Source organism: Elgaria multicarinata, chromosome 3 (genome assembly GCF_023053635.1).
Source record: "Elgaria multicarinata webbii isolate HBS135686 ecotype San Diego chromosome 3, rElgMul1.1.pri, whole genome shotgun sequence".
Classification (NCBI taxonomy): Eukaryota; Metazoa; Chordata; class Lepidosauria; order Squamata; family Anguidae; genus Elgaria; species Elgaria multicarinata.
Genome location: NC_086173.1, coordinates 159444820 through 159460858, shown reverse-complemented (window position 1 = coordinate 159460858; position 16039 = coordinate 159444820). Strand labels below are relative to the sequence as shown.

Genomic DNA, 16039 nt, shown 5'->3' with positions numbered 1-16039 from the left:
AAGTGGCAACGGGCGTGACTCCAATAAAAGCCATTATTATTATTATTATTATTATTATTATTTATTTATTTATATAGCACCATCAATGTACATGGTGCTGTACAGAGTAAAACAGTAAATAGCAAGGCACTGCCGCATAGGCCTACAATCTAATAAAATCCTAGTAAAACAATAAGGAGGGGAAGAGAATGCAAACAGGCACAGGGTAGGGTAAGCAGGCACAGGGTAGGGTAAAACTAACAGTATAAAGTCCAAACAACATCAAGTTTTAAAAGCTTTAGGAAAAAGAAAAGTTTTTAGTTGAGCTTTAAAAGCCGTGATTGAACTTGTAGTTCTCAAATGTTCTGGAAGAGCGTTCCAGGCATAAGGGGCAGCAGAAGAAAATGGACGAAGCCGAGCAAGGGAAATAGAGGCCCTTGGGCAGGCGAGAAACATGGCATCAGAGGAGTGAAGAGCACGAGCGGGGCAATAGTGTGAGATGAGAGAGGAGAGATAGGAAGGAGCTAGACAGTGAAAAGCTTTGAAGGTTAACAGGAGAAGTTTATATTGGATTCTGAAGTGAATTGGAAGCCAATGAAGAGATTTCAGAAGCGGAGTAACATGGTCAGAGCGGCAAGCCAAGAAGATGATCTTTGCGGCAGAGTGGTGAACAGAAACCAACGGACTGATGTGAGAAGAAGGAAGGCCAGTGAGAAGAAGGTTGCAGTAGTCCAACCGTGAAATAACCAGCGCATGAACAAGCGTCTTGGCAGAAGAGACAGACAAAAATGATCGAATCCTGGCAATATTATACAGGAAAAAATGACAAGATTTAGCTACTGTGTATCCAGAAAGATACACAGCACCTTTCTGGATCTGCCCATGTTGAAAGTGTCTCAAGGATTCAGATGTACTATTATGTTCATGTTAATCCCACCCGTCTCCTGGCCAGACTCCAAAGATAGTAAGCTATCAGAGATCGCTCTATCCTAGCTACTCCTCTAACAAGTGGCCAACCTTGAAGTCTCACCAGATCCTTAGCTACTGGTCTCTCAAGTTATTCAGACTCAAATAGGTAACTGTCTCTGGGGAGGAGGAGGAGGAGGAGGAGGAGGAGGAGGAGGAGGAGGAGGAGGAGGAGGAGGAGGAGGAGGAGGAGAAAGCCCAACTGGATGTCTTGCTTTTAGATGCCAGGTGAAGACCTTTTTATTCTCCCAGCATTTTAACAGTCTATAAATAATTTTTAACTTGGTGTTTTAAATTTGTAATTTTGCATTGCTGCTGTTTTTATCTGGTTGAGCTTTTCTATTGTATTTTATATTATGGTTTTATACTGTTGTTTTATACCTTGAATGTTTTTAATTTTTGTGAACCGCCCAGAGAGCTCCGGCTATTGGGCGGTATAGAAATGTAATAAATAAATAAATAAATAAATAAATACAGCACCCCTGACAGGTGGGCATCCGGCCTCTGATTTAAAATGCCCAACCAAGGAGGGTCCACCACCTTCTGACGCAGCGTGCAGTGAAGTCTGGTGGCTCCAGTGGTTAATTTTTGTGAACCGCCCAGAGAGCTTCGGCTATTGGGCGGTATAAAAATGTAATAAATAAAATTAAATAAAATCCCATCTCAGATCCGCTGTGGGTCTCATTCAGAACCAGTCAGAACTCTAGAGGAGCTGTCCAAGGTGCTTGGATAAAGGACTGGCATAAGGACGAGTTTTTGAATATATATATATATATGAAGATTGAGGGGATTGGGGAGAAATAATTCCCACGCAAAGGGGAAAACTACATTAACACTCCAACTTGCTCTCATAAGTTCTATATCCAAATATTGGGAATGTGTGTGTGTGGAGGATGGGTGCGTGGGTGGGGAGAGTCGTTACTCTACCATTTGCCTACATCTAGGGATTCCCTGGTCGGCTGTGGTTTTCACCCGGCCCGACTCTATTGCTCGGCCAATGCTTGTCTGCAGAGACTTGCAATTCCTAGAGAGGCGTGGGGAGTTGTATGGTGGGGATGGCAGGGGAGGACAGGAGAAAACTTGCTTCCTCTTCCTATCCTTTCCTCTTCCCCTTCGGCTGGCTGTTTGGGTTGAATTTCTCAGTTAAGGAGAAGCCAGGCTGGTGCGCAGGGCAAAGCCGTGAGTTCAAAGGGGTGGTGGGGGTTGTGATGCTGGTGTCTGGAGAAGAATCATCTCCTCCTCCTCCTCTTCAGAAGCATCTAATTCTCTGTTTTTTCCCTTCACACCACTGCATGGGGTGGGTGGGTGATGCTGGTGTATGGAGAAGAAACTTCTCCTCCTCCTCTTCTTCAGAAGCATCTAATTCTCCCTCTTTTTCCCTTCACACCGCTGCATGGGGTGGGTGGGAGATGCTGGTGTATGGAGAAGAAACTTCTCCTCCTCCTCCTCCTCCTCCTCCTCTTCCTCTTCTTCAGAAGCATCTAATTCTCCCTCTTTTTCCCTTTACACCGCTGCATGGGGTGGGTGGGAGATGCTGGTGTATGGAGAAGAAACTTCTTCACCTCCTCCTTCTCCTCCTCCTCTTCAGAAGCGTCTAATTCTCTCTTTTTTCCCTTCACACCACTGCATGGGGTGGGTGGGTGATGCTGGTGTGCAGAGAAGAAACTTCTTCACCTCCTCCTCTTCCTCCTCCTCCTCTTCTTCAGAAGCGTCTCATTCTCTCTTTTTTCCCCTTCACACCACTGCATGGGGTGGGTGGGTGATGCTGGTGTATGGAGAAGAAACTTCTTCACCTCCTCCTCCTCCTCCTCCTCTTCCTCTTCTTCAGAAGCATCTAATTCTCCCTCTTTTTCCCTTTACACCGCTGCATGGGGTGGGTGGGAGATGCTGGTGTATGGAGAAGAAACTTCTCCTCCTCCTCCTCCTCCTCCTCCTCTTCCTCTTCTTCAGAAGCATCTAATTCTCCCTCTTTTTCCCTTTACACCGCTGCATGGGGTGGGTGGGAGATGCTGGTGTATGGAGAAGAAACTTCTTCACCTCCTCCTTCTCCTCCTCCTCTTCAGAAGCGTCTAATTCTCTCTTTTTTCCCTTCACACCACTGCATGGGGTGTGCGTGTGATGCTGGTGTGCAGAGAAGAAACTTCTTCACCTCCTCCTCTTCCTCCTCCTCCTCTTCTTCAGAAGCGTCTCATTCTCTCTTTTTTCCCCTTCACACCACTGCATGGGGTGGGTGGGTGATGCTGGTGTATGGAGAAGAAACTTCTTCACCTCCTCCTTCTCCTCCTCCTCTTCAGAAGTATCTAATTCTCCCTCTTTTTCCCTTCACACCGCTGCATGGGGTGGGTGGGAGATGCTGGTGTATGGAGAAGAAACTTCTCCTCCTCCTCCTCCTCCTCCTCTTCCTCTTCTTCAGAAGCATCTAATTCTCCTTCTTTTTCCCTTTACACCACTGCATGGGGTGGGTGGGTGATGCTGGTGTATGGAGAAGAAACTTCTTCACCTCCTCCTTCTCCTCCTCCTCTTCAGAAGCGTCTAATTCTCTCTTTTTTCCCTTCACACCACTGCATGGGGTGTGCGTGTGATGCTGGTGTGCAGAGAAGAAACTTCTTCACCTCCTCCTCTTCCTCCTCCTCCTCTTCTTCAGAAGCGTCTCATTCTCTCTTTTTTCCCCTTCACACCACTGCATGGGGTGGGTGGGTGATGCTGGTGTATGGAGAAGAAACTTCTTCACCTCCTCCTTCTCCTCCTCCTCTTCAGAAGCGTCTCATTCTCTCTTTTTTCCCTTCACACCACTGCATGGGGTGGGTGGGTGATGCTGGTGTATGGAGAAGAAACTTCTCCTCCTCCTCCTCCTCCTCCTCCTCTTCCTCTTCTTCAGAAGCATCTAATTCTCCCTCTTTTTCCCTTTACACCACTGCATGGGGTGGGTGGGTGATGCTGGTGTATGGAGAAGAAACTTCTCCTCCTCCTCCTCCTCCTCCTCCTCCTCTTCAGAAGCGTCTCATTCTCTCTTTTTTCCCTTCACACCACTGCATGGGGTGGGTGGGTGATGCTGGTGTATGGAGAAGAAACTTCTTCACCTCCTCCTTCTCCTCCTCCTCTTCAGAAGTATCTAATTCTCCCTCTTTTTCCCTTCACACCACTGCATGGGGTGGGTGGGTGATGCTGGTGTATGGAGAAGAAACGTCTCCTCCTCCTCCTCCTCCTCTTCCTCCTCCTCCTCTTCTTCAGAAGCGTCTCATTCTCTCTTTTTTCCCTTCACACCACTGCATGGGGTGGGTGGGTGATGCTGGTGTATGGAGAAGAAACTTCTCCTCCTCCTCCTCCTCCTCCTCCTCCTCCTCCTCTTCAGAAGCGTCTAATTCTCTCTTTTTTCCCTTCACACCGCTGCATGGGGTGGGTGGGTGATGCTGGTGTATGGAGAAGAAACTTCTCCTCCTCCTCCTCCTCCTCCTCCTCCTCCTCCTCCTCCTCTTCAGAAGCGTCTCATTTTTCCCTTCACACCACTGCATGGGGTGGGTGGGTGATGCTGGTGTGCAGAGAAGAAACTTCTTCACCTCCTCCTCTTCCTCCTCCTCCTCCTCTTCTTCAGAAGCGTCTCATTCTCTCTTTTTTCCCCTTCACACCACTGCATGGGGTGGGTGGGTGATGCTGGTGTATGGAGAAGAAACTTCTCTTCCTCTTCTTCAGAAGCATCTAATTCTCCCTCTTTTTCCCTGCATGGGGGGGTGGTGGTCTCTTGTGTGCGCCTCTCCCTGCCCTAACATGTTCCTTTTTCCTTCCCTACGGAACACAGAATGTCATCTCGATCTGGATTGTCCCTTCCTCCTCCGAGGAAGAGGGTTGCAGTGAGAGCAGTTCAGGTAGGAGGTTCTTGAGAAAGTTGCTGTGGGTTTTTTATCAGGAGGAACATACTGGAGGAGCCTTGCCCTTTTTGTATCTGGTCATGCTAGGCAGGGCTCCTGCGTCTTTGTTGTGATGAGAGCCGGTATGGTATACCGGCTAAAGTGTTGGACTGGGAGATCCGGGTTCTAGTCCCCACTGGGCCATGGAAACCCACTGGGTGACTTTGGGCCAGTCACAGACTCTCAGCCCAACCCACCTCACAGGGTTGTTGTTGTGAGGATAAAATGGAGAGGAGGAGGATTATGTTCGCCACCTTGGGTTCCTTGGGGGGGGGAAAAGGAGGGATATAAATGCAATAATGAATAAAATAAATAAAATGAAGAGGGAATTTCACCAGGTGCTGCCTGCATACAAATGACACCTGCTGAAATGCCTTCTTCAGCACAACAGTTAAAGCTGCAGGAGCCTTGCCCTCTTGACCAGATACCAAAGAGGGCAGGGCTCCTGCAGCTTTAGCTGTTGTGATAAAGAGGGAATCTCACCAGGTGCTGCATGCCTACAAAGGACACCTGCTGAAATTTCCTTTTCTATGTCATTGTTAAAGAGACAGGAGCCCTGTCCTCCTTTCCATGTGGTCACCCTAATAAATATATCCAGTTTTTTAGGATTAAGCCCCACTGAATGGAATAGGAATTAACTTCAGAACAGGGGTGCAGAGCTTCTGGCCCATGGGCCGTAATATGGCCTGCGGAGTTTCTGCATCCAGCCATGGAGCCCCCTTGGAGGAATCCGCATTGTTATCAGAGATATCAGTGGGATGTGTACTAGGGTGACAATATGAAAAGGAGGACAGGGTTCCTGTATCTTTAACAGTTGCATAGAAAAGGAAATTTCAGCAGGTGCCATTTGTATATCTGGAGAACCTGGTGAAATTCCCTCTTCATCACACCAGTTAAAGCTGCAGGAGCCCTGCCCTCTTTTAAATCTGGTCACTCTAGTATAGCTCCTGCAGATTTAACTGTTGTGATGAAGAGGGAATTTCACCAGGTTCCTCATATATACAAATGACACCTGCTGAAACGTCCTTTTCTATGCAACTGTTAAAGTTACAGGAGCCCTGTCCTCCTTTTCATAGGGTCAACCTAGGTGTGCCCACTGGTGTCTGCTTGCTTGTAGAGGGCCCCGTGGGAAGTAATTTGCCACCACTCTAAAATGGTTCTGCAGTCCTGCCATAGGTGACCACGTGAGAGATTTCCTCTGGCATAGTTGACATCTTACTGCCTCTGCTACTGGACGTAGCACATAATTATCAGCACTAGTAGCCATTGATAGCCTTCTCCTCCAGGGATTTATCCAACCCTTGTTTACAAATTGGTGGCCGTCACCACATCTTGTGATAGTGAATTTGACTATGTGCTGTGTGAGGAATTCCTGCTGTTTATCTGTTCTGAACGTCCCACCCATCAGCTTCATGGGGTGACTCCTTTGGGTTCTAGCATTATGGGAAAGGGACAAAAATGCCTCCCTCTCTGCATTCTCCACACCAGGCATCATTTTGTACACCTCTATCACATCTCCCCTCAGCCTCCTTTTTTCCAAGCCGAACAATCCCAGCTGTTGTAACCTTCCCTCATACAGAATATGCTAAAGACCCGTGATAATTTTAGTTTTCCTTTTCTGCCGTGAGGCCTTGGCAATAAAACAGGGTATTTTCTAGACTAACCGATCTTCTTGTAGGGGCTGGTGACTTTTGAAGATGTGGCCATCTATTTCACCGAGGACGAATGGGTTCTGCTGGGGCCAGACCAAAGAGCCTTGTACAGGGAGATCATGCTTGAGAATTTTGGGAACGTGGTGTCACTGTTGGGTAAGGGTCCCCCTTCTTCATCAGACTTGGGGTGAGGGGAGAGAAGCCAGGGCAGCCCTTTTTCATAGAATAGTATCATAGAATTGTAGAGTTGGAAGGGGCCTATAAGGCCATCAAGTCCAACCCCCTGCTCAATGCAGGAATCCACCTTCAAGCATCCCTGGCAAACGGTTGTCCAGCTGCCTCTTGAAGGCCTCTGAGGGTGGGAGAGCCCACAACCTCCCTAGGTAACTGGTTCCATTGTCGTACTGCTCTAACAGTCAGGATATTTTTCCTGATGTCCAGCCAGAATCTGGCTTCCTGTCACTTGAGCCCGTTATTCCATGTAGAGTTGGAGTGAGTTTGTTAAAAATCTGATCTGCTTCCAGAAACTTCAACAATTAAAAAAAAAGAAGAAGAAGAAGAAAAAGAATCCAAACAGTGCAGATTGGGTTATGAAAATCCCCCCATGAAACACAATGCATTTCAGATAAATATTATATAAGATAGTGGATGGAGGGTACAGGAAATATAGCTTGGGTTTTTAAAATAATAATAACAACAGCAGCAACAACAATCCTGTTCAGACAACACGCTGAGCCATGGTGGTTAAGCATTTTGAGCTAAATATTTATTTATTTATTTTATTTATTTATGACATTTATATACCGCTCCATAGCCGAAGCTCTCTGGGCGGTTTACAAAAGTTAAAAACAGTGAACATTCAAAAACAAATATACCAAAATTTAAAAGCATAAAAACAGCGATATCCATTTAAAACAGCTATTCCGGGGTCAGTTAAAAATTCAGCATATGTTGTTAACTGCCTGGGAGAAGAGAAAAGTCTTAGCCTGGCGCCGAAAAGGTAACAACGTTGGCGCCAGGCGAGCCTCGTTGGGGAGATCATTCCATAATTGGGGGGCCACTGCTGAAAAGGCTTCCCTCAGAGTAGGCACTCAGAGGAGGACCTTAGATGTTGAGCGCAGTGTATGGGTCGGTTCGTGTCGGGAGAGGCATTCCGTCAGGTATTGTGGTCCTAAGCCGTGTAAGGCTTTTATAGGTTTAAACCAGCTCCTTGAATCGGGTTCAGAAATGCATAGGCAGCCAATGCAAGCAGGCCAGAATCGGTGTTAAATGTTCGAACGTTCTGGTCCCAGTTATCAGTCTGGCTGCTGCATTTTGCACGAGCTGCAGCTTCCGAACCGTCTTCAAAGGCAGCCCTACGCAGAGTGCATTGCAGTAATCTAACTTGGAGGTTACCAGAGCATGGACAACTGAAGCCAGGTTATCCCTGGCCAGATAGGGGCGTAGCTGGGCCACCAACCAAAGATGGTAGAAGGCACTCCAAGCTACCAAGGCCACCTGAGCCTCAAGGGACAGAGATGGTGCTAGGAGAACCCCCAGACTACGAACCTGCTCCTTCAGGGGGAGTGCAACCCTATCCAGAACCGGTTGAGCACCTTCCATCCGGTCAGAGGAACCACCCACTAACAGCATCTCAGTCTTGTCTGGATTGAGTTTCAGTTTATTAACCTTCATCCAGTCCATTGTTGCATCCAGGCACCAGATCAGCACATTTATTTATTTATTTATTTATTTATTAAACTTATATACCGCTCCCATAGCCAGGGCTCTCTGGGTGGTTTACAGAAATTCTAAAATTGAGATAAAAACAAGTATACAAAATTTAAAACTGAAACACAGAACATACACACATAAAGCATTAAAAACCGTTAAAAAACTAAACATGTGGGTGATTAAGATGTGCCACCATATGCCTGGGCAAAGAGGAAAGTCTTAACCTGGCGCCGGAAAGATAGCAGCGTTGGCGCCAGGCGAGCCTCGTCAGGGAGATCGTTCCAAAGTCTGGGGGCCACCACCGAAAAGGCCCTGTCCCTCGTTGCCACACTCCGAGCCTCTCTCGGAGTAGGCACCCGGAGGAGGACCTTAGATGTTGAACGTAGTGACCGGGTATATTCACATCGGGAGAGGCGTTCCGTCAGGTATTGTGGTCCCAAGCCGTGTAAGGCTTTATAGGTCAAAACCAGCACCTTGAATTGGGCTCGGAAATGTGTACTTTGGGCAGTACACATCCCCAGCCTCACCTGATGAAGATGAAAAGGAGAAATAGAACTGCGTGTCTTCAGCATACTGATGACAACACACTCTGTTATGGCTTAGCTTATCGAGTGAACCATTCCTAACCATGGTGGCTACATAACTATGGTTTAAACACACTCACTAACCATTTGCTGCAAAAGGGTTACCGGCCTAACCATGGCTTAGCGTGTTGTCTGAACAGGCCCAATAGTAACCCCCTGACACACTTGTCTTCAGAATAAAGGATTTACCCGTATACGGAATAAAGCAGGCCCAGGTTGTGTAGTAGCAGAGACCTCTAACCACAAGATTGTGCTAGTGACTGAGCAGGGTTGTGGTTGATTCTCCTCCTGCAAAGATTGTTGAGAGACCTCAGACGAGTATCTGCTGGGTGCTGAATTCCTCCTGATCATTTCCTTCTATTCTTTTCCCCAAGAGGGATTTCCGCCCCCCAAGCCTGACCTCGTCTCCCAGCTGGAGCACTGGGAAGACCCATGGCTGCTGGATCCTCAAGGATCAGGTGAAATAGAAGCCACTAACACCAACTCAGGTAAGGGGGTCAGGGCCAGCTTGAAGTCATTAACCCCCACTGATTTATCTTACGCTACTTTGGGCAGTACATTGGCCACCTTTCTCCACAGAGTATATGTGCATGGCTGTCTCTCCCTTTTTATCTTCACAACAACCCTGCGAGGTGGGTTAGGCTGAGGGAGAAAGTGATTGGCCCAAGGCTACCCAATAAGCACTCTTCAAATACTTAAAAGGTTGTCACACAGAGGAGGGCCAGGATCTCTTCTCGATCCTCCCAGAGTGCAGGACACGGAATAACGGGCTCAAGTTAAAGGAAGCCAGATTCCGGCTGGACATCAGGAAAAACTTCCTGACTGTTAGAGCAGTACGACAATGGAACCAGTTACCTAGGGAGGTTGTGGGCTCTCCCACACTAGAGGCCTTCAAGAGGCAGCTGGACAAGCATCTGTCAGGGATGCTTTAGGGTGGATTCCTGCATTGAGCAGGGGGTTGGACTCGATGGCCTCGTAGGCCCCTTCCAACTCTGCTATTCTATGATTCTATGAAGCTTTATGGGATCTCCCCCCCCCCATTTTTAAATCTGTTACTGTATTTTTAAAAAAATAACATGTTTTTAATTTTACTGCAGGCTTAATTCTGTTTTAGCTCTTATACATTTATACTTATATGTTTTAATTGTACATGTTTTAATCTTGCAAACCACCTTGAGTCCCAGTGCTAGGAAAAAGGCGGGATATAAATAAATATAAGAATGTTCACTTGTAACCATTAGAATCATAGAATAGCAGAGTTGGGAGGGGCCTACAAGGCCATCTAGTCCAACCCCCTGCTCAATGCAGGAATCCACCTTAAAGCAGCCCTGACAGATGGCTGTCCAGCTGCCTCTTGCATTCATCCTACTTCCATCGAACTGCTGGCTAACCCTTAGATACAGATTTTGGTGCAGTATTTGAGTGCTTCAGCACCAGATTTCATTTTTTATTAAAAGAAAGCACCAGCCCTGCTTATAATTCTTTGTTTAATCCAGCAGGTAACGACCAAGTACAGGCAAATAAAGACAATAGGTGTCAGTTGGAAAGACCAGAGCAAGCGGGTGTCGGTGAAATATCACTGGAAGAGGCCGGAGGGAATTGTTTCCGGGGTCTGAACCTGACCATACACGGGGGATCTCCTGGAGTAGCCAAACCCTACCCGTGCTCCAACTGTGGGAAAGCTTTTGCTCAGAAAGCATACCTCATTGCACATCAAAGAACCCACACCGGAGAGAAACCGTACCAATGTCTCGAGTGCGGGAAGAGCTACCCGCGGAAAACGTCCCTGGCTGTGCATCAGAAAATTCACGCAGGAGAGACCTACTCGTGCCCCGTGTGTGAGAAAAGCTTCAGGTACAGAAACGGCTTGACGAAGCACAAAAGGAACGCGCACGAGAGAATCCCGACAGGGGAGAGGCGCTATCAGTGCTCCATCTGCAGCAAGCGCTTCCGTTGGCGACAGAGTTTTGTCTTGCACGAAAGGGCCCATGCGGGAGAGAAGCCCTATCAATGCCCAGAATGCGGGAATAGCTTCTTGAGTCCCGTGTCCCTTATTGTTCATAAGAGAATCCACGCAGGAGAGAGGCCCTACCTGTGCTCCATCTGCGGCAAAAGCTTCCATTGGCAACGGAGCTTTATTTTGCACGAAAGAGCCCATACGGGAGAGAAGCCCTATCAATGCCCAGAATGCGGGAAAAGCTTCATGAGCCGCATGTCCCTTATTGTTCACATGAGAATCCACACAGGGGAGAGGCCCTACCTGTGCTCTGAGTGTGGGAAGAACTTCCGTTGTAGGCGGAGATTGGTTTTGCACCAAAGAGCCCACACGGGAGAAAAGCCCTATCGATGCCCAGAATGTGGGAAAAGCTTCGTGAACCGAATGTCCCTCATTTTTCACCAGAGAATCCACACAGGGGAGAGGCCCTGTCAGTGTTCTGAGTGTGGGAAAAGCTTCGTCCACAAACAGGCCCTCAGTAAACACAGGGCAATCCACACAAGGGAGAGAAGAAACGCGTGTACGGTGTGTGGCAGGAGGTTTTCCAGTAAAGGCAACCTGATACGACACACGAAAATCCACACGGGAGAGAAACCCCATGCCTGCCCCACCTGTGGGAAAAGCTTCATTCAGAAAGTGGGCCTCATGGAACACGAAGCAACCCACAGGAAAGAGAAACCGTACATCTGCCCCGAGTGTGGGAAGAGGTTCAAGCGGAGAAGAGGCTTCCTTGCGCACGTAAGAACGCACGGAGGGGAGAAGCCGCAAGAATCTTCCAAGAAAAGCATAAATGGCAGCAAGCCCCTCCTTACGGACCCCAAGATCCCCGCCAAAGAGAAATGCCACCCATGCTCAGACTGTGGCAAAAGCTTCTTCTCAAAATGTTACCTTATTATGCACCAGAGAACCCACACGGGGGAGAAGCCCTATCAGTGCACAGAGTGTGGGAAAAGCTTCAGTCAACAATCGTCCCTCAATACGCACCAGAGAGTCCACACGGGAGAGAAGCCGTCCTTATGTACCGAGTGCGGGAAAAGCTTCCATAATAAAGGCAACCTGGCGAGGCACCAGAGGATACACACCGGGGAGAAACCGTTCACTTGCCCAGAGTGCGGGAAAAGCTTTAACCAGAAAGCCTCCCTGGAGGCCCATAAGGCAACCCACAGCAAAGAGAACCCTTTCTCCTGCACGGATTGTGGGAAAACCTTCAAGCTGAAAGTGTCTCTCTGTACACACCAGAGAACCCACACAGGAGAGAAACCCTATGAGTGCCCCCACTGTGGGAAAAGATTTATTAGACGTTGCCAGCTTCGAAGGCACGAAAGGACACACACAGGTGAGACATGGCGTGAGGGTAAATGTGAGAGAGGACTCCCTCAGTGCCCTGGCCTTTTTTCTTAATAAACACTAGAAAATACAGTTGGAGACTATCCCTTTAAGGAGGAGGCGCTGGTTGCGAAAACTTTTACTGTTAGGGTGACCCTAAGGAAAGGAGGACAGGGCTCCTGTGTCTTTAACCGTTGTACAGAAGAGTGGATTCCAGCAGGTGTCATTTGTAGGCATGCAGCACCTAGTGAAATGCCCTCTTCATCTCAACAGTTAAAGCCTCCCTGAAGGCCCATAAGGCAGCCCACAGCAAAGAGAACCCTTTCTCCTGCTCAGATGGTGGGAAAACCTTCAAGCTGAAAGTGTCCCTCTGTACCCACAAAGGAGAACCCACTGGTAATGCTAGGCAGGAGCCCTGCCTAGCCTGACCAGATACAACGCAGGCTCCTGCAGCTTTAACGGTTGTAATGAAGAGGGAATTTCACTAGGTGCTGCATGCCTACGAACGACACCTGCTGAAATTCCCCTTTTCTGTGCAACTGTTAAAGATACCGTCCTCCTTTCCATAGGGTCACCATAACTTGTTGTGCAACCCATTGCGCGTAGCTCTTGTGCAGCCGTCGTACAACCACCTCCGCAAGCTCAATGGACAACCAGTTGTGCAACGGAAAGGTTCACTGGAGCTCCGCTACCGCTATTTGAGCTTGCGGAACGACACTGTTGGATACCGCTCTCTGTTTCCACAGTGGTGTCAGGGTCCGGGGCGTGGGCGGCAAGGCCTCAGCGCAGGAACGCCGGGATGGACAGCGGTGGAACCGGCAAACAGAGTCCAGGCAGGGCCGGACCCAAAAGGCAAGGCCCAGAGGCAAGCCGAGTTCGGAGTCTAGAGTTCTTATATACCGTATTTCTTCGATTGTAAGACGCCATCAATTGTAAGACGCACACTAATTTCAATACCACTAACAGGAAAAAAGCTTTGATTCGAAGAAGAAGAATCGCACCCGCGATTCTAAGACGCACCCCATTTTTAGAGATGTTTATATGGGGGGAAAAGTGCGTCTTAGAATTGAAGAAATACAGTAGCCCTTTCCTGGCTGCTCCCAGCTGGTCTGCATCAGCCCACCTGTGAGGGCTTGAGGATATGAGCCAGGATCCTGCAACTACTCTGCGGCTGGCAAGGTGCATTGTGGCCACCAGGTGGTGCTGCAGGACAGAACCTGACAAGTGCCCAACCAGATGCCTGTAGGAAGCTCGCAAGTGGGACATGAGTGCAACAACACCCTCCCACCCACATTCCCCAGCAACTGGTGCACACAAGCTTACTGTCTCAGATACTGGAGGTGGCACATAGCCATCAGGATTAGTAGCCATTAGCCTCCTCCATGAGTTTCACTAACCCCCGTTTAAAGCCATCCAAATTGATGGCCAGTAAGTGCATTAACCTCAAATATGCCTGGGCAGGTGTGTGTGTGTGTGTGTGTGTGTGTGTGTGTGTGTTTGTTGACTCCACCCTTTTTTGCCTTAGGCCCAGCCCACCACTGAAATATGGCCTCTAAAAGCTTTTCTGAAATTGAATTTGGCCTCAGACTGAAAGAGACTTGGGGCCTACAATTCCAGGGTGACCATATGAAAAGGAGGACAGGGCTCCTGTATCTTTAACAGTTGCATAGAAAAAGGCATTTCAGCAGGTGTCCTTTGTATATCTGGAGAACCTGGTGAAATTCCCTCTTCAACACAACAGTTAAAGCTGCAGGAGCTATACTAGAGTGACCAGATTTAAAAGAGGGCAGGGCACCTGCAGCTTTAAATGTTGTGATGAAGAGGGAATTTCACCAGGTTCTCCATATATACAAATGACACCTGCTGAAATGCCCTTTTCTATGCAACTGTTAAAGATACAGGAGCCCTGTCCTCCTTTTCATATGGTCACCCTATACAATTCTCCTCAGCAAAGCCCTGTGAAGAGAGACTGAAACAACTGGGCATGTTTAGCCTGGTGAAGAGGAGATTGAGGGGAGACATGAGAGCACTCTTCAAATACTTGAAAGGTTGTCACACAGAGGAGGGCCAGGATCTCTTCTAGATCCTCCCAGAGTGCCGGACACGGAAAAATGGGCTCAAGTGACAGGAAGCCAGATTCCGGCTGGACATCAGGAAAAACTTCCTGACTGTTAGAGCAGTATGACAATGGAACCAGTTACCTAGGGGGGTTGTGGGCTCTCCCACACTAGAGGCCTTCAAGAGGCAGCTGGACAACCATCTGTCAGGGATGCTTTAGGGTGGATTCCTGCATTGAGCAGGGGGTTGGACTAGATGGCCTTATAGGCCCCTTCCAACTCTACTATGGTTCTATGACACAGTTGATTTAAAGGTAGCAAAATTGTAACCTTTATGAGTGGGTAGTGTTGTTGTTTTTAATGAGCGTTCGCTGTATCTTCTTTTTTTGGTGGTGCCTGCGGTTGTTTTATTTTAATAACAAAAGTTTTGATGAAGAAAATATTGTTCCTAATTTTTTCCCCTCTTTACAATCTTAGGTCCCACCGACCAGCACTTTCTTAAGATCAATAAACGTGACAGTCAATGAAGAGACGTCTATAACATAGATACTGTGTGGGATGTACCCTACTTTTATGTCCTTCCAGAAAGGTCCATGAGATGACAACGTTCCTGAGACGTCCTGGTTAAGGAAGAAAATAAACATTTGCCAAACTGCGAATAAGGACATTGAACTTGTTTTGTTCCTTAGCAAGGCAAAAACTGGTGAACCCATTTCTCTCATAGGGTTGCGGATCACCTTTCTATTACCCAAACAGTCTATAGTCAGAAGATTTTTTGCATCTAGCTATTATCGATCTACCTGTCAGTATCATGAAGACACATTCTTAAAAATTAGGTGGTAAACAGTACAATTTTGGAGTCCCAACGATACAGTCTGATCCGTTAGTTTAGAGACCTCTGCAAACCTTCTCTTCCAAAAAGTCTCCATGATGAAGCATGTCTACAAATAGAAAAGAAACATTGTAAGATGCTAAAACAGACATTTTATTTCAGTGGTGTTTTTTTTTTTATTATTATTATTATTTATTTATATAGCACCATCAATGTACATGGTGCTGTACAGATTACACAGTAAATAGCAAGACCCTGCCGCATAGGCTTACAATCTAATAAAGTTGTAGTAAACAATAAGGAGGGAAAGAGAATGCAAACAGGCACAGGGAAGTGTAAACAGGGACCGGGTGGGGTGAAGCTAACAGTATAGAGTCAGAACAAACTCAACATTTAAAAGCTATAGGGAACAGAAAAGTTTTTAGCTGAGTTTTAAAAGCTGTGATTGAGTTTGTAGTTCTCAAGTGTTCTGGAAGAGTGTTCCAGGCGTAAGGGGCAGCAGAAGAAAAAGGACGAAGCCGAGTAAGGGAAGTAGAGGCCCTTGGGCAGGCGAGAAGCATGGCATCAGAGGAGCGGAGAGCACGAGCGGGGCAATAGTGTGAGATGAGAGAGGAGAGATAGGCAGGAGCTAGACCGTGAAAAGCTTTGAAGGTCAACAGGAGAAGTTTATATTGGATTCTGGAGTGAATTGGGAGCCAATGAAGAGATTTCAGAAGTGGAGTGACATGGTCAGAGCGGCGGGCCAAGAAGATGATCTTAGCAGCAGAGTGGTGGACAGAGACCAGCGGACTGATGTGAGACGAAGGAAGGCCAGAGAGAAGAAGGTTGCAGTAGTCCAACCGAGAGATAACCAGTGCGTGAACGAGAGTCTTGGCAGAAGAGACAGACAAAAATGGTCGGATCCTGGCAATATTATCCAGGAAGAAACAACAAGAAATTAAACCTCTCTTTTAGCAACTTGAGGCGTTTCTTTTCTTTTCGTGGTCCCTTTTCGGACGCTTTCCCCCTTTTGCATATCATCATCATCAT

General features: G+C 47.6%; 1 protein-coding gene across 1 annotated transcript; it reads left to right on the top strand.

The window, feature by feature from the left end:
* Nucleotides 1-2085: 2085 nt before the first annotated feature.
* Nucleotides 2086-14896, top strand: LOC134396153 (zinc finger protein 569-like). The gene is made up of 6 exons (XM_063122543.1): nt 2086-2124; nt 4742-4808; nt 6529-6658; nt 9174-9287; nt 10299-12131; nt 14656-14896. Exons 2-6 carry the CDS (start codon nt 4743-4745, stop codon nt 14703-14705), a joined length of 2193 nt encoding a protein of 730 aa, XP_062978613.1. The 5' UTR covers nt 2086-2124; nt 4742; the 3' UTR covers nt 14706-14896.
* The last annotated feature ends 1143 nt before the right edge of the window (nt 14897-16039 follow it).

Bases quoted from the DNA above. Each gene is read 5' to 3' on its own strand.
- LOC134396153 (XM_063122543.1), top strand. From the start codon at position 4,743: ATGTCATCTCGATCTGGATTGTCCCTTCCTCCTCCGAGGAAGAGGGTT. The intron at 6,659-9,173 runs GTAAGGGTCCCC...CTTTTCCCCAAG, and splicing joins GAACGTGGTGTCACTGTTGG to AGGGATTTCCGCCCCCCAAG. The intron at 9,288-10,298 runs GTAAGGGGGTCA...TTAATCCAGCAG, and splicing joins AGCCACTAACACCAACTCAG to GTAACGACCAAGTACAGGCA.